General features: G+C 43.7%; 1 protein-coding gene across 1 annotated transcript in view; it reads left to right on the top strand.

Moving 5' to 3' along the window:
• Positions 1-23,878, top strand: part of LOC308282166 (voltage-dependent T-type calcium channel subunit alpha-1I-like) — a gene marked incomplete at its 3' end in the record, with an annotated part of 234,626 nt that overhangs the window by 170,369 nt on the left and 40,379 nt on the right. Inside the window, exons 21-29 of the mRNA XM_080722510.1 lie at positions 1,845-2,023; positions 2,195-2,321; positions 6,459-6,584; positions 6,801-6,890; positions 8,746-8,938; positions 12,119-12,270; positions 14,150-14,259; positions 18,338-18,471; positions 20,688-20,758. Of these exons, the coding sequence (XP_080578636.1) occupies positions 1,845-2,023; positions 2,195-2,321; positions 6,459-6,584; positions 6,801-6,890; positions 8,746-8,938; positions 12,119-12,270; positions 14,150-14,259; positions 18,338-18,471; positions 20,688-20,758 (1,182 nt within the window). The remainder of the gene's footprint in view (positions 1-1,844; positions 2,024-2,194; positions 2,322-6,458; positions 6,585-6,800; positions 6,891-8,745; positions 8,939-12,118; positions 12,271-14,149; positions 14,260-18,337; positions 18,472-20,687; positions 20,759-23,878) is intronic.

Here is a 23,878-nt window from a genome sequence, read left to right as displayed (position 1 = left end):
AATTGGCAGATCCTCCAAAGAAGGTCTGACAGAATCAGAATGTGGGGTTTAACGCTGATGTGTTTATCCAGTGTCAGACACAGATTAGGACCCAAAGGTGGACAGACACATAGTAGTAGAATAAACAGGGTCTTTTAGGGTCAAAATCACTGTTCACAGTTACAGAGTCGGAGAGTGCAGTTCCAAAACTACAGTAATCCATGCAGCAAATTAAGCCCAAATCGAAAGGCAAAAGAAGTGGAGTTAGTACAGGCCAGAAATGAAGCTCCGGCAAACAGTGTCCAAATAAGACAGCGGGCAAAAAACAATCTCTAAATTCAGGCAGAGATCTACAACCGAAAGCAGGTGAAACAGATACAGGGTAAACCTGTAGGTCAGGTAAACAGGCTTTATACTGCAGGCAGACTGGAGTGAGCACAGAAGACCCTGGAGAGAATCCACAGAATACACACAAGACACAACCTGGCAGAGAACGGGAGAAGGAGGAGACGCTAGATAGTAGCGAGACTGATTAACAGATGAGGCGCAGGTCTGATTGTCTGTCCGACTAGTTGAATCGGAATGAGATGATGAGTGGGTGTGACGACAGCGGTGTGACAGGACAGTTAGGCAGGGCCAGGGCACATGTGGAGCTGGAGACTGGAGAACGAACAACAAACACATGCAACCCTCACTCAACACCTGATTGATTTGATTGATTGAAGATTGATTGATTAGAAGTTTGTATAGGCAAAGGTAAAGGACAGTTCAGTTCACTGGTACAAGGTCAACTAAAAGGATGCCTCAAAAATGCTTTTGGGCTTGTTTCAGTTGGGGTCAGAATGAAAGACAAATAGAACACAGTACTATGCAGGTATTTACAATAGAAAGGTCAGGGGAAGGTAAGGATAGGCTTTGTTTTCCTTTACCAGTTTCGAGTAGCAGCCACCTCTATGGCTTTTCAGTGCCGTTTTAGGGGAAGGAAGATAGGGATTTACACTCCTTTTAGGAAGAGTCCTGCACGGGTCCGATTTTGACAACCCGTCATTAATCCGTGGACCGACCCGCTACCCGTGATTAAATAAAAATCTAAGCCAGACCCGTCGCCCGCCCATCTACTTGTGATTACATACATTAAAGTAAATAGCCTACAGCCATCCGTGCATGCTTCCAAATGGCATCGCACTTAATCAAGTGCCCGCATGCTGTCCTTAGTGTTTGCGCCGCAATATACAGTATTTACATAAACGCCAGGTCGGCTGCCACTCTTAATTCTTTTAGATAGCCTTTTAAACCACCCTTGCTATGATGAGAACAAGGGCTAACGTGCTAGTGCGTGCTGTGGTTGTGTCCTGCCAGCAGCAGGCTGCTGCTCACTGTGACTGTGTGCACTCGAGCGCTCATGTGAGTGTGACAGTGACTTGACGTTTAGCGGAAACAGTGCTGTATGCTTGCTGTGGTTCTGTCCAGCTACTCAATGTGTGCGCTCCAGTGACGTTGTTTAGGCAGAAACAGTTGTCTGATTTTCACAATAAAATGACGCCCGCCCGTGTTTAGTAGCGCACTGCCCGTCCTCCTACCCGCAAATTCATAATAGTATATATTCCGCCCGTTTTCACCCGTCAAACGGGTACCCGCGGGGCCCCGGCCCGTTGCAGATCTGCTTTAAGGCCTTCGGTAGGGGAAGGAGAACGAATTTGACCCTTTTTTGAGCCAAACCTCCTTTCAGGCAGGCAGGCAGGCAGGCCAAATTCCTGACACCCAGATGTTGTGGTCTGCACTCTGTTCCAGCTTCAAATTATAGGGCCATCTGGGTACTATGGAAAAGGCTTGCTACCCATGCTTCTCTCCCTGCCTTTCTTCAGGTGGTGTCCATGGGTCTGTACGTGGGAGAGAAGGCCTACCTGCGGAGCAGCTGGAACATTCTGGATGGTTTCCTGGTCTTTGTGTCTCTGATTGACATTGTGGTGTCCATGGCGGGCGGGGCAAAGATCCTAGGGGTCCTTCGAGTTCTTAGACTGCTCAGGACACTACGCCCCCTCAGGTGAGGAGGGCCCACTACAGCTTAAATAATGAGATGGTCGCAATATTTTTTATTATTTGGACCATTTGTACAGTTTTCGCTGATCCCAATTTCCTGTCTCTGATACTTACTCTGTATTTCTGCTCTCTGTTTCTCTCCTTTTATTTCATTCTCTCTCTCTTCCCCTCACAGGGTGATCAGCAGGGCTCCAGGTCTGAAGCTAGTGGTGGAGACCCTCATCACCTCTCTTAAACCTATTGGCAACATCGTCCTCATATGCTGCGCTTTCTTCATCATCTTTGGCATCCTCGGCGTTCAGGTAAACATCATCATCATGCATCAACACAGCCCTAATAGCCAACAGGTTTTCTGCTCTTCTATCAGGCACATCTCAGTTTCAGTTTATTTTTATTTATAGTGCAATCGTCACCCCAAGGGGTCTCTGTGCACTTCACAACAATACAACAAGTCATTAAAACAGTCATACAGCAAAAAACATCAATATAAAAACAATTAAACAGCAAAAACATTAGTAGCAAAACAACAAAGAGAATACAATAAAATGTGCTAGCATGCAAGGTCAGATACTAACCATGCAAAACTGTGCAGATTAGTAAGGGGGGCCAGGATAGTGGTCAACTCACATTGAGTACAACTAGGGAGAACCATAATAAAATATCTCACAAGTGTTAAAGTATTTAGATGGATTCTCTGCCGTATTTTAATTGGCCCAGAGAGGGACTATAGTTGAAGCAAATATATTAGCTAGTATTACAGTACGTGCACGTCGTGCAGCTCACTGCAGGCTCTCTAACGGTACCAGACGTTGTTGTTCTTATCTGCTGTGCTTCCTTCATCATCTTTGGCATTCTTGACGTCCAGGTAAACATCATCATTAATGCATCAACAGCAAGTTTTCAGCTTTTATAGCGAGTAATTGTGTGCATAATCTGCAATGTTATGCCGTAGCTTTCATCCAAACAAAGAAGTAGACTAAACCTGGGATATCTGCATTTGCCAAACATATTTTTCAATGGAAGCTGGTGCCTTTTCAACATTTTCTTCATGAAAGTAAAGTCAACCAAACATCCAACCAAAAAACAAAAAACAAAACAAAAAAAACAGCTACTGTATAGAAAAGTCCTCCTCTTACCTGCCTGCCATTAAAAGTGTAAAAACCATTATAGCTTGGATATTGAAAAGTGTGGACTTTTTATATAAATCGTTTATTCCAGTTTCTACCGTATATCTAATGTCATTCGGTTTAAAAGAAACAAATGTAAACTTTTGAGGCCTGGCAACACTGTACAAACAAGAAAAAAATGAACGTCTTTTCTTTCACTTGGAAAAGAAGAATTATAATCACGATCATCCTTGCTTTTGTTATGGTCCATAGAAAAGGGTATTTTTTGGGGATGACGTAATTTCCAGATGCATCATGGGAATTGAAGTCTTTGCATCACTCCTGGGTGCGGGAGACCACAGTCTAGGGTTTAAAACCGGAAACGCTGTTTGACGTCTTAACACATCCATGGCGGTGAAGCGTCGGATTCTGTTGAACGTTTTAAGGCGTCCATGGCAGTGAATTTAAAGTACAGTGTTTTGGTCAAATGATCTCAATCAGGTGACTGTCCCTGTAACACAAAACCAATATGTTTCTCTCCTGTAGCAGCCTCTTAGCCTCGCAACAGCCAGACCCTCCCGCAAGGGGAGAGTCTGGGACCCGGCCATAGACAACTCACTTTGACAGACAGATTCCTTTACCCAGTCAGTAGCCATCAGCGCATCAAAACATTGTCGGCAAAACAGCAATTACATATCTTTTCCAGATAGAAATTCCAAAAGTGCAAACCCCATTTGATTGGAAATTAGAAAATAATTTCTCGTAATGAGACTCTATGGGAGGGACACCAGACCGAGAAGAAGCACACTGGTGATGACATAGCTGCCTCTAGGACAGGCAACCATAATGTTCAGAGGTCTCTCTCTCTCTCTCGTCACAATTCTGTCTCTTAATTTCTCCTGTTGAAAAACGGTGATCTTACCATTGACACCTTGCTGCCGTGGCGAGGACAGACTGTACCTTTAGCAACTGTGTTCAATCCAATTTGATTCTCTAAATCTGTGAATCGGGCTTGATAGTGAAAGTGCTGCTGTCACGGATCAAGGCAGAACCCATGCAGTTGCAGACGCTGACAAGCAAAAATAGTGTACTGTGGGTGCAAATAAGGTCTTAATTCAAACCTGGCAGGGGTTAAGAGACGGCGGCAGCCTGCGGTGTTTGAGCTCAGAGATGTGGATATCCAGGTGGTGGCTTGGCAGAGGAAATTGCCGGCAGGCGGCTTGGCAGACTGGTGAAGCAAGCGGGCAGGCAGGTAATCTGTGAATAGCACAGTGATCTGCATGGCGGGCGCTGCTGTTGGCGCAGCCAGGGGCGTCAAGGTGGAGGGGTCTTAATTATTTTATACTTTAGCTATTGAAAAAATTGCAGATTTACAAGCTCACAGCGCGGCACCGAGCTTGTAGATCTGCTATTTCTTAAAAGTCGTGAGAATGTGTGCAAATCTTTGAATATATGTATTTTTTAAGCGAACATTTGTAACTCAAATTTTGCAGCGCAGCACTCGGTGCCACGCTGTGAGCTTGTATATCTGCTTTTTTTCAATAGTTAAAGCACCAAATGTGAGTGGATCCTTGTACCCATGCAGGGCCCAGGATTTGGTGCGACACCCCTGGTGGGCAGGCAGGTAATCTGTGGATAGCACAGTGATCTGGTGGGCACTGGCTGTTGGCGGAGGGCACTTGTAGTGTCATGAAGATGACTTAAGATTATCTTCAGCATTCGGCCTGCGGGCTGCAGCTAAACCCTCTCATTTGGTATTGTTTTTTATACAACAACAGTTACAAACATAGCAATAAAGAACAGTAACAAGCGACAAAAGATTATTATTTGTTTGCTTTTTAATCATTTATCTCGCACAACCAATGCAGTGCCAACCAACATTTTCACACTGGCTTGCTTTATTGTCGGTCCACGTGTTACCACAGGCCAGGCATCAACTTTGGATTTTGCCGTTTCCATTTATTGTGCAACCAGTGAAATAAGAGTATGTTGACATTAGATGTGTTTGGTGATATGAGTTATTCTAATCCAGCCTTCTTTCCTTCCCACTCGTACTCTACTGTGATGACCATTCATTATTTAATCCAAAAGTTACTTGTGGGAAAATATACATCCTTGCGGTACAAAGTTTGTTACAATATAGCTAAGGTGGATAGCGAGCGGCCGTTAATGTAATTAACGGTTATCTGGAACACCTGGAGCAGAGTGATGCATAAAAGTCCCAATGGCGTCATACTCCTCCAATCAAATTATAATTGATGATAGCCCTGCGTGCTGATTGCTGGTGATGAGCAGGTGCTGATGATGAGCAGAGAGAGAGAGAGAGAGAGAGAGAGAGAGAGAGAGAGAGAGAGAGAGAGAGAGAGAGAGAGAGAGAGAGAGAGAGGATGTGGACTGTTCTCTTGTCTGTGATCAATAGTGATGTTGAAGCCTGATAAACCCTATGGTGTCCACTGTCAATCTGATACTCCCTGACTGTGTGTGTGTGTGTGTGTGTGTGTGTGTGTGTGTGTGTGTGTGTGTGTGTGTGTGTGTGTGTGTGTGTGTGTGTGTGTGTGTGTGTGTGTGTGTGTGTGTGTGTGTGTGTGTGCGTGCGTGCGTGCGTGAGCGCGAAGGCTTTTGCTGTTTGTGACTGATGGAGTGACTGGCTCACTGACTGAATTTACACAGATTTCAAGTACTGGATGTACAGTAAGGTAGTGACAGAACCATTGCATTAGAGGTCTGGAGGGGAGAGAGAGACCAGAGAGGGTAAGAGACCGAGCAGATGAGAAAGGCGCAAATAGACAGACAGAAAACACCAGGCACTCCACAGTCATACTAAAAGCTTGACTAAAAATAACAAAAACACATTCACAGGTGTCACGGAGGAGGGGTTGTGATCAATGGTCAATTTTGGGACTAAGTGTCCATTATCCCTTAAAAGCACAGAAAAAAGTAGATGCTTTCCCATGTTATTCATGTCATGTGTTTTTGGGCAGAGATATTTCCCTCTGCTCTACACATCTCTCTGATAAAGTCCTTGCTCTGGAGGAGCTTAAGCTGGAGAAAAATGGGTTATTGTTATCATACAGTATGGTGATATACAGGTTTATATACAACTTTAACTTAAAAAACGTGCTAAAGTGAATATTTATATTTGGTATTTGATGTCGCTACATTTACTGTATGTGGTGAAATAAAGTGTGTGTGTGTGTGTGTGTGTGTGTGTGCGTGTGTGCGTGCGTGCGTGCGTGCGTGCGTGCGTGCGTGCGTGCGTGCGTGCGTGCGTGCGTGCGTGGTGTGTGTTTGCGCCCCTGTGCGTGCGTGCGTGATCTGTCTGTGTCTCCCAAGCTCTTCAAAGGAAAGTTCTTCTACTGTGTGGGCTTAGACGTGAAGAACATCACTAACAAATCAGACTGTCTGATGTCAAACCATCGATGGGTTCATCACAAGTACAACTTCGACAACCTTGGACAGGTATGAGAGAAAGACGGGATGTTGTTAGATGCGGTCTTGCTTGTTTCCCTTTATTGCACGGCTTTAATAGTGGTTTGAGAAACACTGGTCTAACAAATCAAACTGTCATGACCCGACTCGAGCTATAAGTGGATGAAGATGGATGGGTTGACATGCAAATGGGTCTGTGAACATGAATGTGTAAATGTGATTGTGTATGCATATATGTTCCTCCAGGCACTGATGTCCTTGTTTGTCCTGGCCTCTAAGGATGGATGGGTCAACATAATGTACCACGGGCTGGACGCTGTGGGCATAGACCAGCAGGTATGACATTAACCACTTGTATATCCCTGTTTTGGGAATGTTATTATAGGCAAACAATTTCAAAACATTTCCAAAAAATATCAATACTGGGAGCTATTTAGTTATTATTATTTATCTTTTAATAGAGCTTAAGTTGTTATAAAGACTGAAATAAGTTTGCAAAATGGTATCTTTACAATCTGAAACTTAAATTAAATCCCTTATCTGAATGGTAGTGTATGTTGAATATATGGTATGGTGAATATAACTAGCACATCTGCAGTGGTTGGAGGTGGTCTCCCTACTTTTCCATTGAGAACTCTGGTGTCAATAAAGGTAGTGGGTGCGCTGCTACCTTTATTGTAGTTCGGACACTGTTGCAATTACCTCTAACCGCTGCGACAGAGAGATAACAGGACTTAAAACGTATGGAATATGTAGCTTTAATTTATAGCCACCAACTAGCATGGGTGTGAATGTGCTAGAACTCACATTCACACAGAGGTCAGAAGACCGACACATCTTACATAAGCGTACTGAATGGGGAGCTACAAAGTGAACCCATTCTGTTAGAATTGGCTGCATTTGAAAATCTATTATAAAATCAATTAGGAGTATTATGCTGCGAGTCCGTTTGGTCCCTCCACAGGGAGAAGAGTGCTGGCTCTGAATGATTCATTCTACGTGTACCTCTGCCCCACACCATGCTTTGAATGTTCTACATTCATTCCCCAAATTGAAAATGATTCTCTAAAGCTATGAGTCTGACAAAAAGATGAAAGTGGACAATTTTGCGACTAATAGTGTCTGACGTGGACAACAAAAGTAGTTATCTGGCGTGTTTCTATATTAATTATAGATGACATATTTTTAAATCTGTTCTCCACATTGCTTCCTTTTGGATGACGTTCCTCTGAAGGAAAATTCATTATTGCTATCCCACACGGTCCACTCAACTTTGAAAGAAGAGTGCAACTCTCATCTCTGGTTTTATCACAGAAAATGTAGAAGCACATGAAATATATCTCTGACCAATCACCTCTCACTGTTTATTTTCCTTTTCTTTTTTTTCCTTTTTTTTGGTCCATCATTCTCCCTGCCATTTTTTCTGATCCATTGATAAAGTAACTAAGTAGTATACTTTACCTGAGTATTTCCTATTTCAATACTTTTACTTCAATCTACTCCACTACATCTCGGATCCAAATATTGTACTTTTACTCCACTACAATTATTTGAAAACCTTATTTACTATTTACAGTACTTTGCTGATATAAATGATTATATTACAAGACATACAGTACATTAATCCACTTTAGCCCTATTTTGTACCTAGGCTAAAGGCTCTGCCTTTTTCAAACATTTTGCACTTTTACTTTCTGTACTTTAAGTACATTTTGATGCCAGCACTGTTATACTTTTACTCAAATACATTTTTAATTCCTGACTTTTACTTGTAAGGGTACGGTCACACCAAAATATGGTTGCCAGCTGATAAGCGGATTCTGCCAATGCATTTCAATGGAAATGGAGTAGAGTTCTCAAATTCTGTCCAAACCCGACCATATGTAGGGTAGGGCCTAAAATGTATGCTAATTAGTTGGGCCGGGTAAGGCATCGGGCTCAATGAAAAAATAAAATACTGTATATTTTTATTTTATTTTATTACTTTTACTCTGTGATAGAGTTCTCAAATTCTTCCCAAACCCGACCATACCCGATCCGACCAGATGTTTTCGGGCTGGGTAGGGGGCCTAAAATGTATGCTTACTATTATTTGCGACAAATCCACTCCATTCCCATAATGTGAGTACTTTTTCCACCACTGTTCTGATGCTTGCTCTACACATTCTCCTCTCCTCCCGCTATCCCCCAGCCGTCGATCAACTACAACCCCTGGATGCTGCTCTACTTCATCTCCTTCCTGCTCATCGTCAGTTTCTTCGTCCTCAACATGTTTGTGGGCGTGGTGGTGGAGAACTTCCACAAGTGCCGGCAGCACCAGGAGGTGGAGGAGGCGCGGCTGCGCGAGGAGAAGCGCCAGCGGCGCCTGGAGAAGAAGAGAAGGAGTAAGTGACGGGCACCGTGGTGCATCCGGCTTTGTCCAGTGTCTACAGCAGTGGTTCTCAACCTATTCGTGCCGCGCACTCCAAAATAATCATATTTTAACTGGGGACCCCCCACCCTGACGAGCACTGAGAGTTGAGGCATAACATTTTGTATAACATGGTTCTATTGTGAAAATAGCCGATCTACATGCTCACAACGCCTCGCAGATCGGCTATTTTCACAATTTCTGCCTCTAATATTTTACAAATTGGCCAATGTTTAATTTTTCATTTTATAGGTATTAAAAAGTCCTTTAATTGTCACTTTAGAAATGTGCAGATACCCTCTATACACTTAAACTTAATGTTGGTTTGTTTACTCTGCCCTACAAAGGCAGAGTGCAGTAACTACGTTTTCGGACACACCGACTTATTTGTGTCGCCCAAAGGTCAAATTAGCCTTCATGATATTCAGGGATGAACAATTAGCTCAAGAACAGATATACAATCAGTGTAATATCACTTATATTTCTATATCTCATTTGGCTGATCAGCTGTAACACATTTTTCAGTGAAATTCGTGTACGTAGTTACTGCAGCACGTGGAAGATGAAGGAGGGACAGGAGAAGATGAAGGGCCTGGTGGGTAAAAGGCAGTGGTGGCAAAAGTACTCAAATGTTAATGTTTTACTGTCTGCAATATAGAAATACTTTGTTAGGGTACGGTCACACCAAAGTATGGTTGCCAGCTGAGAGGGAGAAAAATGATCAGGGATGGATGACAGGGATGAGAGGTTGAGGGAGGGAGGGAGAGAGAGAGATGGAGAGATGAAGAGCAGAGACTTGAGAGGTGCAAGGATACAGAGAGGGTAGACTGTAGACGGGAGGAGAGATGAAACGAGTGATGGAGGAGGCCAGGTGGAGGAAGCAAAACAGTAGGATGAGAAATGGCGGAGGTACGCGAAGAAAATGAAGACGAGCAGCCAGGGGTGTCACACCAAATTCTGGGCCCTGGGTACAAGCTATACAAGCTCACAGCGCGGCACGGCACTGAGTGCCGCGCTGCGAGCTTGTAGATCTGCTATTTCTCTGTTAGTGGTGCTCAAACTTTTTCATGTGAAGGACCCCCAACATTATATCTGTTTGGCCACGGACCCCCATCTCAAAATATTTAGTTCCAGGGACCCCCCAGAAGCAAAATTTGAGTTAGAAATGTTCTCTTAAAAAATACATATATTCAAAGATTTGCACACATTTTCACGACTTTTCAAAAATTGTATATCTGCAATTTTCAATAGCTAAAGTATAAAATAATTAAGGCCCCTCCACCTTGGGCCCTAGTAACTCAGTCCCACTTTTGCCCCCCTTGTGACGCCCCTGGGGATGGAAGGTCGGGCAGCAGAGAGGGAAGAGAAGAACAGAATGGAAGATGAAAGAGACAGACATCAAGACAAAAGGGGTTGTGAGATGGAGGAGGGAGAAAGTTAAAGGACCATACCGCCGTCGACACGTCGGTTCACAGCTTTGGCTTTGATGGCCTTATTTTTCAGTTTCGTTTGTTTTCATTTTGTCCAAAGTCGTTAAAATGTCAGAGATATCTGAATAAGTCTGTCAGTGTTGTTGGCTGGCTGAACATCACTGTGTTGTTAATAAGTCATGGAGATGCCGTGGCGGATAAACCACATGCTGAGCTTAAATGTGGCTCCAGGTCTCGTCTCGCGTCACTTGTCCATATCTCTTCCTCTTGTGACGAAAATAACGACACAGTGAAATGTTGGGTATTGAAGTGGTGTAAAGTAACAAAGTACATTTACTTAAGTACTGTACTTTACTACAATTTTAATGTGCACTTTATTTCCAATTTCCAATACTTTTATTCCACTACATCTCAAAGGCTAATATTGTACTTTTATTCCACTACAATTATTTGACAACTTTGGTTACTAGTTATGTTGTAGATTTGAAAACTTTTACTTTTGGTACTTTAACAAGTACATTTCGAATTCCAGACTTTTACTTGTAACAGAGTATTTCTATATTGCTGTATTGATACTTTTGGTGTGTTGGACTATCAAGGCTCTACAGACAGGATTTATCATACCGTGCTAAATTGAACAGAACAGACAGAACGATGCTTCCTCAAAAAATCTAAACAAACTACTACGGTATGTTTGGAAACTTGCTGGTGGTATACACTGAGTCAAAGTCAATGGACTAAACTTGACAGTCCTTTAAAGAGGGACGATAGGGAGACCAATTATGACATCCAGAGAAGAAAGGGGCAGAGATACTGTACAGTGCTGCGTGGATGGACATTGTAAATGAGGAATAATCCCCCGGGGGTTCACATGACACGCATTCGATAGAGGCAAATTCAATGAGACAGAGGGAGCGGAGCAGTGAGAAATCAAGCAAGACATGGAAGCATAAGGCGGAATCTTAATTACAAGAAGGAGTCTTTCAAAAACACACTGTCGAACATAAAACAAGACAAAGTTAAATTGAGTTAACTTTTGGGCTTTGGGAGTTGACAAGGTTTATAGCCGTGCCTTCTGGCTGTGTATCCCTCTTCCCAACGCCACATTAATATATTATCTCCCAAGTTACTTTAATCCTGTTTGCAGATATTACATGGTTTAATTAACCACATGAACCTTAGCGTCACTATTCTGGGCGCATCATAATAGGTGGACATTCAGCATAGCAGATCTACAAGCTCACAACACAGTGCAGGGCGTTGTTGTGAGACTGACATAGATGGAAATAAAAGAGGGGACCGAGTACAGAACCCCGGTTAACGAAGTGAACAGGATGTAAGTGGTTGAGTGGATGATTTAGCTATAATGTTAACTCCATGCCCATTCTCTTTTCGAGACAGAGTGCATGTTTTACCCCCTAAAACATGATCATCCGAAATTATATTTACCGGTCTACTTGGAGGCAATTATTTTGAATGCTGCCTTCAGGTATGGCATTTGCATTTATTTCAACATAGTAAAAACTGCATTCATGTTCTGGAGAGGGCACTTTTTACAGGCGGGTAAAAGGGCAGGGGCTCAAGCCCCCTTTGATGTCTACTGGTATGTGTGCACGTGCACGTGCCTGACCCCACACCTCCCATCTCTGCTCTCTCTTCTTCTCTCTCTCTCTATCTCTATCTATCTCTATCTCTCTTTCTGATCTCTGACCCCCTGTCTACAGAGGCCCAGAAGGTGCCGTACTACGCGTCGTATGGCGAGGCCCGGCTAACCATCCATACCCTGTGCACCAGCCACTACCTGGACCTGGTCATCACCTTGGTCATCTGCGTCAACGTCATCACCATGTCCCTGGAGCACTACAGCCAGCCACAGGTATACCTGACTACGTGTGTGTGTGTGTGTGTGTGTGTGTGTGTGTGTGTGTGTGTGTGTGTGTGTGTGTGTGTGTGTGTGTGTGTGTGTGTGTGTGTGTGTGTGTGTGTGTGTGTGTGTGTGTGTGTGTGCGTGCATGCGTGAGTGCATGCGTGTGTGTGTGTGTGTGACAGTGGTGTAAATAGTACTATATATATTTTGTACTTGAGTAAAAGTATCAATACTGCAATGTAGAAATACTCTGTTACAAGTAAAAGTCCGGGATTCAAAATGTACTTGAGTAAAAGTGCAAAAGTATTGGTATCAAAATATACTTACAGGATGAAGTATATTCTAGACTACACAAAGTCTAAAACAGACCTGGAGTACTGTGAGGTTGAGATAACTACCATTCTCAACCTTTGTTGCTTGGAGGAGAAGTTAAGAGGAGACAGGAGAGATGCAGGCAGAGATGCAGACAGAGATGTGGTTCGAGGTTTCCAGACAGGTTTATTGTAGAGTACAAGCAGGATGCAGCGGAGGCCTAGGCTAAGCTCCAGTGGAGCAGCCCTCCGGCTCGGTGATCGGACACACACACACACACACACACACACATTACATTTTGCTTACTTTTTATACTGTTTCAAAGGCACATTCTGTCGTTCTGTTGGTCAGAGATCGCATACTTGCGTCTGTCTTCAGATTGCAAGCAGACGTCACTCTGTTTACGGTACACAAACTATCAATAGCTAGACACAGCTGGTGACATTCCTACACAAAGCTGAATACATGACTCTAGGTTACTGCACAGGACAAAAGTAAAAGTACGGAATATGCAGAATGTCGCGTTTCACAAGTTTTCAAATGTAAAGATGTATACACATCTTTTGAAAATGGCAGATCTACATGCTCGCAATGCGACACATTGTGAGCTTGTAGATCTGCTATTTTCAAATGGCCGAAATGTACCTATCCACCTGTTTCCGCGATAATTTACTGTAGAATTATCTGTGGGACACTTCCGGAGAACAGCAGACAAAAGCTCAAGTCGCGTCGCAAATGCAACGGTTGTGAGCTTGTAGATCACTCCGCCGAAAACTGACGCACACCTTCTGCGCAATGCACGATGGGACTTTGGAAACTTGTGGATAGGGCTGAAGATTGGAAATGCTTCAGGTAAAGTAAAAGTACCTCAAATTTGTACTTAAGTACAGTACTGAATAAATGTACTTAGTTACTTTACACCACTGGTGTGTGATGCGTGGAACGAGCTCAGACATGAGTCAAACATTAGTGCAATGGTGAAGATGTTGATCGAATTCTATCTTTCTTGTTGACTTTGTGACTACCGGTATATGAGGCTGTGATAAACACATTATGAAGAGCTGTACACACTTTGTGGTGCATCGTGTTTGGACTAAATATAGCTGTGTTTTTTGAAAATTGTTTGTCTGATGTGTGCCTGTCTTAGAACGAATTCAATTTGTTCCGTTGAAGCCTCTCCTTCATTCCAGTTTGATAAGAGTAAATAGGCTTCATTGCCATGATAAACAGCTCCCATAATGCCAACACAAACACCACAATCCTTCTCACACAGATATTCAATTTGAACTTTAAAAATTGTTTAGTCAGGAAGACTGTTAAAAGATAAATAATATTACCCAAGCAATACAGTTTTAAACCCTACCCCCAAGAACGAAAAGAGATTAGGTCTGACCAGGATTTATCTGCCTAACCTTTAAAACCGGGAAAGCATCTGTGTCATTTTATACAGTATGTTGATATAGCAAGAGGAATTCTTTATTACATTTCTTGAATAAAACGTTTTATTTTTTATTTTATTTTTTAACGTATTGAGGATTTAGAACTCTTTCTCTCTCTCTCTCTGTCGTTCTCTCAGTCTCTAAGTTTGGCATTGAAGTACTGCAACTACTTCTTCACCACCACCTTTGTGATCGAGGCATCGCTCAAGCTGGTCGCCTTTGGCCTCCGGCGCTTCTTCAAGGAAAGGTACGAACGAGGTCCTCTATTGCTGCGAGGGGCTGTGTTTGCTGTGTCGGAATATATGAAAAGAACTGATCCTCTCCTGTGAATACCTGTGATGTTCCAAATTAGAAAAGCAAAACGCTAATGCTCTACCTATGGCTGTACATGCTTTGAGGCTTGCTATGTTGTACGCGTGTGAGAGCGTGCGTGCGTTCATAATTTGTGCTTCCTTTGACTCATTCCTTCTTTCATTACTCCATCTGTTGCTGCTTCTCATCAGTTCCTTGTGACGGAGCGTTGTAGTAATTATTAGACAAGGCCTACACTGTTCATGGTGTTGGCGTTTGTGTGTGAAACTGGAACAGGTCCAAGTCTGCGTTCTCGATAGCCTCGGGATCCAGGCATTTCAAGAAGAAACGCCTGGGTCAGCCCCCTTGTAACTGTGGTTGTAACCTTTTACATCCATTGTTCTGGTTTATTTATGCTTATATTCATTGTTAGGATCAAAATCGCTAAGATTTATCACTCGTTTTCCACCGCGACTCACTTCCTTGTTTAGCAGCAGTCGGCAGCAGAATAGCTGACAGGAGCAGAGAGAGGGGGGGAGAGGGAGGCAGGCACAGAGATCGGTATTGGCCGACGAGATTCATCGGCTTGTATCCCTGCCCTTCTGGATCATAGAACGTCCGCGCTCGGCCAGCTTACATGCTCGATGACTTCATCAATTCACCCAGAATGATTTCACTCGTGCATGTACTGTGTTTTGTAAATGTGACACTTTGACATGGCAGGTGATGATGAAATGATTTACGATTCAATCACTATGCCACTCGGAGAGGCACCGAGTCGCCAGAAGCAGACATCACACTGCTCAGCACGGTCGTGCACTCCCTTCCACTTCATGACGGTGTGCCGTGCCTTGTTTTAAATGGATTTACTGAAAACACACAAGGAGGAGCGCACACCTAAGTGAGTTAGGTGCTGACCACGCAGATAACACTGAATGAGAAGGAAGAGGCCGCACACTCTTCAGCCACGATGCAAATAATTTATTTAACCAACGTTTCGACTTAAATGGATTTACTGGCACATTAACCTATTAGGAGTCGGGAGTGAGGAAGTACATCAGTACATGGGACTGCCGGGCGGGAACGTTCAAAAGCACTTTGACAATATGTGCCGTGTCAAACGTCTGACGCAGCAGTAGACTGTGTGCAACTCCTCACCACATTATGACCTGAGCCTGAGTGAGAATGTGTAGCTCTTAGAGCAGGGGTCTTCAACGTTCTCAGGCCAAGGACCCCTTAGTTGAGAGAGAGATGAAGCAGGGATCCCCACAACCATTTCAGAGATTCCATAGTTTCATTGTTTGACAGCACAATCATTAGTTTATTTTGGATTCATGTCCATTTGTATTTTTCATATTTAACTACTGGAACCATCCATACTTAGTTAATAAACTTGACCTTTCACTCAGTACTTAGTCTGCTCTTTTTCCCCTCTACACCAAACCTTTTGCCAAAAGCCAAAAGCTATTTTTGGCTAAAGTTCTCAGAATCTCTGAGGACCCCTTAGGGGTCCCGGACCCCCTGTTGAAGACCCTTGTCTTAGAGTATCATGATACTGTAGTTCAGGCAAGCCATATTATACAGAATATACAGCTAAACTCCCAGCCTCATCCCACAATATAATTTCGGTCTTTTATGTCAGCATGTCACTCGATGCAGGTTATGATTCTTCATTCTTAATTTATGAGTATCTTTATGTTCTGCCTCACGGGGGGTTATAGGCCCTCTGAGCTTTCTGTGTCCTGCTTGCAAATATTTTATACAGAGCTTCAGGGAGGCAGAACCAAATAAAATGCTATTTTGCAATAAATTGTATTCATCTTGTGTTCTGACTGGAACCCATAATTGCAGTGGCATTTATTACCGCAAGCCACATTTTGGCTGATGAGGCCTTCATCAGGGCGTCTTCATAGCTGAGATGTTGGTGCAGTAATAAATGCCACTGTAATTATGAGGGGTTTCTTGCTATTTGTTTGATTAGTTAATGTATTGTCCATTGCCTTCACCTCATTGGCATGTGCACTTCTTTCTGACACTGACACAGATGAAGCTACAATGAGTTTTATATCTGTGGTCTCTCGTTCCCAAACACCAAACTACCATATGGACGACGGCAGTGCATCTAACGCCCAATCCAGAGCACCATCTGTGTCCTTAACCAACATCAGGGTCGACATTTCTCATTGGAAGAGTAGGGAGTCCATATCCAACCACTGCAGATGTGTTCGCTGTATTGCATTAACATACTCGACAATACAGACCTGTTAAAATGTACGTTTGGTTAATTCAAATAAGACCGGGATTGTAGCTTGAATCATGTACAGTATGTATGTCTGTGGTCTGTATCTGTAACTGCAACTGCACACATCTGTAGGCTACCCTCCATAGCACTTGATCTAATTGATGTGAAAGTTCATCCCATATTCACAACACTGCTTTTGTTGTTGTTGTCATAATATTGTTGTCCTAATGTATAGTTATGAGTCAGGAACGAGTCATTCTGATTTCACATTCTGCTAGACGCTACTGCCAGAAAACCTGCGTGTGCGTGTGCTGGATCAGTTATAATGCCGTCTCTATCTCTGGCATGAAAGTATTGGCTGTTCTTGAAGAGTGGGATATTTCTTCTCTTTTGTGCCCCAAATGAATGTCTTAACATGCTGTGCCTTACTTTCTCTCGCTCTCTCACACTGACTGTCTCTCACTCACCCTCACTGTCTTTTGTAAAGCAGACATTTTTCATATTCCTTCAAAACCTAATGTATTGCTTAGGCTATGACTGCCTCTCTATCTCCCTTTTTCGATCAGTCTCTCTCTGGCTATTCCTTTCTCATTTCCACTCTGTCTCTTTCTCATTCTTTCTATCTCTGCTTTGTTTTTTGTGTGCTTTTAGAACTCTGTGCCCTGTGGTTAGAAGCACTATTGACTATTTGTTCTAGACCTTTGGTGGTGTTGCTTGCTGGTATGGTCTGTTCGACATTGTGATGCAGTCTAGGACAGCACGTATTTTTACGTCGGAAGTCCCAGCTATTCAACTCATGGATATAACAAATAACAAAAAACTAAAAAACATACAAACATCATCACAGTTATACAAAACAGTGTATGTACAGGGTAGGGGAGACACGGGGGTGGGGCTAAGGTAAGGGCTCACTTCTCACCTGTCTATGGGAGAAGTGATAACTACCTCCGCCTCTGGCCTCCTGAAAGATGAGTTTTCAGGGCAGTCTTGAAGGAGGCCAGCGACCTACCGGTACATGTTTTAAGGGAAGTATAGTCAAGGAATTCCACACTTGGGTGGCAGTGTTGTAGAAGGAGAATTTACCCATATTTGTCTTATGGGTTTGTGTTACCAGATCGTTGTGTGCGATCCCTCTGATGTTGTGGCTGTGGGTGTCACAAGTACACTATGAAAACCGTCACATCTTGTCCACGTATCTCTGTGCCTCACGCTTGACACTGTGGTTCTATGGGTTCGTCTGTAGTTCTATGGGTTTGTCGCTCTGACATCATGCTCTGATGTCACTGTGATGTCAGGGGAACCACTCTTAACAGAATGAGTTTTCACCAATAAATCACCAAAGAGTTTAAAAGATTAAATCGATGTTGTTTTTAAAGATAGCTTTTGTAGCCAAAGTCAGCCTTAGTAACTTAATGCGGTACATATTATGCCTATTCATTTAGAATGGTGATGACACTGCAGCTGTGCACTAATCTGAAAATAATAATGTGCACCCTTCAGTCAACCAGAATTGAGTATTCTCCATGGCAATGGTATCATTTATGCCGTTGGATGTGTCATGCATTTCAGAACTAGACTATAATGTATTTTTGTGTGTGTGTGTGTGTGTGTGTGTGTGTGTGTGTGTGTGTGTGTGTGTGTGTGTGTGTGTGTGTGTGTGTGTGTGTGTGTGTGTGTGTGTGTGTGTGTGTGTGTGTGTGTGTGTGTGTGTGTGTGTGTGTGTGTGTGTGCGCGTGCGTGCGTGTGCGTGTGTTTGTATGCGCGTGTGCGTGCGTGCATGCGTGTGTGTTAGGTGGAACCAGCTAGATCTGGCCATAGTGTTACTGTCAGTGATGGGGATCATCCTGGAGGAGATTGAGATCAACGCTTCCCTCCCCATCAACCCCACCATCATCAGGATCATGAGGGTGCTAAGGATAGCACGAGGTACACACACACACACACACACACACACACACACACACACACACACACACACACACACACACACACACACACACACACACACACACACACACACGGTTTGCAGACTAGACCAGTGGTTCTCAACCTTTTCAGGACCCCCAAAATAATCATACTTGAACTGGGGACCCCCACCGTGACGAGTACTACTTGGAGTTGGAGTAGTTGAGGCATTACATTTTGTTGAACACGATTCTATTGTGAAAATAGACGATCTACATGCCCACAACGCCTCGCAACGCGTTGTGAGCATGTAGATTCACAATTTCTGCTGCGACCCATGCAGTAGGTTGAGAACCACTGGACCAGACCATGTACATGATCCCCCTCTTCACCTCTTCTTTGTCGAGTGGCAGTGGTTCAGGAGGTAGAGCAACAGCTGCTTGGGAATCGGAAGGTTCGATCCCCAGGTTTGGTTGAAGTGTCCTTGAGCAAGACACATGATGAACCCCTAACTGCTCCCGATCAGCAGGTCGTTGTGTGAATGGGTGAATGTCGTGCACATTGTGAAGCTCTTTTGAGAAAGGCGCTGTATATAAAAATGCACCATTTACCATTCTGTGAATGAAGAGACCGCCGGCATCCCGTTTCTCTTTTAATCTCTCCCATACTGTTCCCATTATTTCCAATAAACCCTGTTATTCAAATGAAAGCCAGCCATATACGTTCTTTGGCCTGTCGTTTCTCTGCAGTCTTAACTTCTCACAGAGGGGAAGAAAGGCTAATTACTACAATCGCACTTAATCCCCCTCCTCTCATCGCCACCCTCTGCCTGTGTAATGCTGCCCAGGGACCCACTGAATGGGCCCATGGGTAATATGCTAATTAAACAACAGCCGATGGGTGGAATTAACAGGGCAGGAGCACTAGGCTATTTGAAGGAGTGTGGGGTCTACACACACTACTTTAGTGGATATTTTTTATTTCTCTCCTCTTAGTTGTTCCAACACCCAGTGAATGTTAACTAGCCCGTCAGGCGCAAGGAAAGAAGGAATCGAAAGAGAATGTATGATGACGTCACAGCTCTCCGAAGTTGCTCTCATTAAGTAGCTCAGTGAGTAAAGTGGGAATACTAAATCTGTCTACACTTTACAAACATTTAATGAGAAAAGTTTGATTTAAAATAATGTATTTGTGCAGCGTATACATGTAGGGCTTTGTTTGTTTTTTATGTTGCTTGTCTTGCATGTTAGCTGCCTGTTGAGGCTGTGCTGTCCACTATATTCCTGTTTGATTATTCATGGTTGCAGCAGGCATGCTCTCTCCATGGAGGACTCCAGCTCCCAGGGGGCTTTGCCTCCAGTGTGCTTGGTAGTGGGTATGAATCTTCTATCAGCTGTTGCTGTTTTCTATAACAATATGGCTCTGGTTTTTCCCTGGTCAATGGCCACACATGGCTTTTCCACATATTCCCCGGAAATTGGACCACTGGGAATTCTATAGGATCTCTCTATCACTGGGTGAATTGATTGTTTCTCTCTCTCTCTCTCTCTCTCTCTCTCTCTCTCTCTCTCTCTCTCGCTCTCGCTCTCACTCTCGCTCCCTATCTCTCTCTCTCTCTCTCGCTCCCTATCTCTCTCTCTCTCTCTCACACACACACACACACACACACACACACAGGGGTGTCGCACCAAATTCTGGGCCCTGGGTACAAGGATTCACTGCGGGCCCCCCATGAATGTTCTTCATAAGGGAAAATGTAATCGTGAAAATTTGTGCAAGGTTTTGAATATTTCAAATCCTTCTAAGGTTTTTTGAAAAACCTCTGTTTCTATGTCAGTGGTCCTCAAACTTTTTCATGTGAAGGACCCCCAACATGGTATGTATTTGGCCACGGACGCCCATCTCAAAATATTTAGTTCCAGGGACGGAGGGACCCCCCAGAATCAAAATTTGAGTTACAAAAGGTCGCTTAAAAAATACCCATTTTCAAAGATTTGCACGAAGATTTTCACGACTTTTCAAAAATAGCAGATCTACAAGCTCACAGCGTGGCACTCGGTGCCGCGCTGTGAGCTTGTATGTCTGCTATTTTTCAATAGCTAAAGTAAATAATTAAGGCCCCCCCACCTCAACTCAGTCCCACTTTTGCCCCCCTTGTGACGCTCCTGCACACACACACACACACACACACACACTCTCTAATGGTAACTCGGGCTCACCTTCTGCTCTCTCTCCAGTGTTGAAGCTGTTGAAGATGGCGACTGGAATGAGAGCTCTTCTCGACACGGTGGTACAGGCTCTGCCTCAGGTATGTTCACACGCACACACATACACGTGTGTCCAAGCACGCACGCACGAACGCACGAACGCACGCACGCACGCACGCACGCACGCATGCATGCACAATATACAGTCCTCTGCTTATCACAAGGACACACAGGAGTTAATTAGGAGTTGAGGAATGATAAATGAGCACAGCCGTCAATAAAGGCTCGTTGAAAGTGATGAGGTTTTGGAAGCTGGGTTATGACTAATGTTGCCCCCCAACGCTATCTTGATAACTTTTGAAAGTTGCCCTCATTTATTAAAAAATATGAAGACTTTTGCAGCATTCATTTAACTTTATCCCCCTGTGCTGTGCTCAAGCCAAGAACCGTTGGAAGTTTTCCTCTAATGGTGGAGGTTGTTGTTCCGAAGCACCAAAAGCCCTTCTAGCCGGGGATTGAATTCCCACCAGAAGTCTTTCTGTTGTGCCTCAGTCTCTCCTGTCAGCCTTTCATCTTTGCTTTGGAATTGGGGAAGAAGAAAACATAATAATACCAAGGTCTGGACTGGCCATTGTGCTTTAAGCTCTTCTTTACACTGCACTTGTCGAATGACAATTAGCGAATATAGCAGACCAAGCTCACAACAAAATATGATACAGCCCATTTATATGGGTAATAATAATAATAATAATAATAATAATAATAATGACATGCCCAGGGACATCAGGGCAGATGTGGTTAAAAACCTAATCATAATAATACAAAATTAAAAAACACAAATGTTATTTTTTTACTCGACAGCACAGTCTGTGCAGCTCACAGGTTTGTTTATTTTTTGACAGCTTATGATTAAGCCCAAACGAAAGCCTCTGGGTGGTTATATTTTCTTCCTTTGCAGTTTGATGAGCAAACTCTCAGGTGCAAGCACATGTATGCTCGCACGCACGCACAGACAGACATGGGCACACACACACACACACACACACACACACACACACACACACACACACACACACACACACACACAGGGGCGTCACAAGGGGTAGGAAAGTGGGACTGAGTTACCAGGGCCCAAGGTGGAGGGGCCCTAGTAACTTTAGCTATTGAAAAATAGCAGATATACAAGCTCACAGCGCGGCACCGAGTGCCGCGCTGCGAGCTTGTAGATCTGCTATTTTTGAAAAGTCGTGAAAATGTGCGCAAATCTTTGAATATATGTATTTTTTAAGTGAACATTTGTAACTCAAATTTTGCTTCTGGGGGGTCCCTGGAACTAAATATTTTGAGATGGGGGGTCCTTCACATGAAAAAAGTTTGAGCATCACTGACATGAAAACATAGGTTTCTTGGCACACATTTTCACGACTTTTCAAAAATAGCAGATCTACAAGCTCGCAGCGCGGCACTCGGTGCCGCGCTGTGAGCTTGTATATCTGCTATTTTTCAATAGTTAACATTCATGGGGGGCCCGCAGTGAATCCTGGTACCCAGGGCCCAGAATTTGGTGTGACGCCCCTGCACACACGCACGCACACGCACACACACACACACACACACACACACACACACACACACACACTCTCTCTCTCTCAGGTAATATTAAAGTAGAGCTGCAACAGCTCTCCCCCGCGACAACAGTGCCTCAAATCATTGAGAACTCTTTTCATCCACTTCCACTTCTTTTCTTTTCTGTACTTGGTTCTATCACTCTGGCAGACTGAATAAGATCTCTTTTTGGTTCTTTCTTGTGTTAGTTTGAGAAATTGTCTTGGCTGAGGCCCATGACTCAGTGTCTTCAATGTGACAAAAGTTGTCCTTTGAAGTGTCAGAAAAATTGTGAGCTGTCACACATTACATTGCAAAATGACAAACTTTCAAATGTCACAAGATCAATCCTGCACTTTTCTCTTTTTAAAGTCCAAATGAAAAGAAAGTAACTACAAAATCGAGCTAAAACGATTCTGCATTTATAATCAAAGCATCATGATTTTTCTCTGTCCCATATAACGTGAAATTGTTATATTATGGGGGTGAGGCGTAAAGGGCGATATCCCTTGTTTTGCAAAAATAGCAGATGTACACTAAAGCGTCGCACCACGATACATCGATCTACAAGTGTTTTAATATATCTATGTGAGCTTATAGATTGATTAAAACACTTCGATCAATTTATTATCACATCTAGATCTAGTTGAATGCTTAAATAGTTTTCAAAATACTGTATATAATTACAGGGAGGAACATTGAGTATGCATACTCAACTAAGGTGTTCAGAGCGCACGCATCAGACATGCAGTCTCATTTCACTATGGCGACCAAAGTGAAATCAGTCTATTTTCAAGATGCTTCTGTTGCCTAGTTGCAGTTCCAATGACTGCATGGCAGATCACCTCTTTTGTTAGTTTCTCAGCACCAAAACGCCTTTCCACCCTCATTGCCGAGGTGTACACTCATTGTCCCTGCTCCACAGATCAAAAGACAGTGGATACTAGGCAGGCTTAAGCCATAATGCCGCAAAGTGCTTCTGGCAAAGCCATGGGTCTCAGTGTCTGCTGGGAAATGTTAATATGCACATTTGGAACAGTCACCTCGGAAGCTCCTCCGGCTATCCATTCTGCACTTGAGCTCTCTCTCTCTCTGTCTCTCTGTCTCTCTCTCTCTCTCTCTCTCTCTTTCTCTCGCTCAGTCTCTCACTCTCTTATTCTCTCTCTCTCTCTCTCTCACACACACACACACACACACACACACACACACACACACACACACACACACACACACACACACACACACACACACACACACACACACACACACCTCCCTCTCTCTGTACATCCACCCATCCCTCCCATCTTTTTTCTTCTCTGTCACACCCCCATCCCCTGCAGTTATACCTAGTCCCCCCAAGGTTCTCTCTCTCTCTCTCTCTCTCTCTCTCTCTCTCTCTCTCTCTCTCTCTCTCTCTGCGCGCTTCAAACATTCAGGTTTATTTGCCTACCTAATGGTATTCCACAGTGGCATGTTCCAAGAGCATACTGTGGAACTGTTGAATTGGATTCCCTCTGGCCCCATTGCGCGCGCCGTGAGGTGACTTAGCTAATGATGTTCTGCTCAGTGCCTTCTATTATGCCCCAGGGAGTCCTTTACCTATTTTACAGGCCTAT

The sequence above is a fragment of the Nannobrachium achirus genome (genome assembly GCF_963921795.1).
Source record: "Nannobrachium achirus genome assembly, chromosome: 3".
Lineage (NCBI taxonomy): Eukaryota > Metazoa > Chordata > Actinopteri > Myctophiformes > Myctophidae > Nannobrachium > Nannobrachium achirus.
The sequence above is the reverse complement of the archived record's forward strand: the minus strand, read 5'-3'. Positions and strand labels throughout refer to the sequence as shown.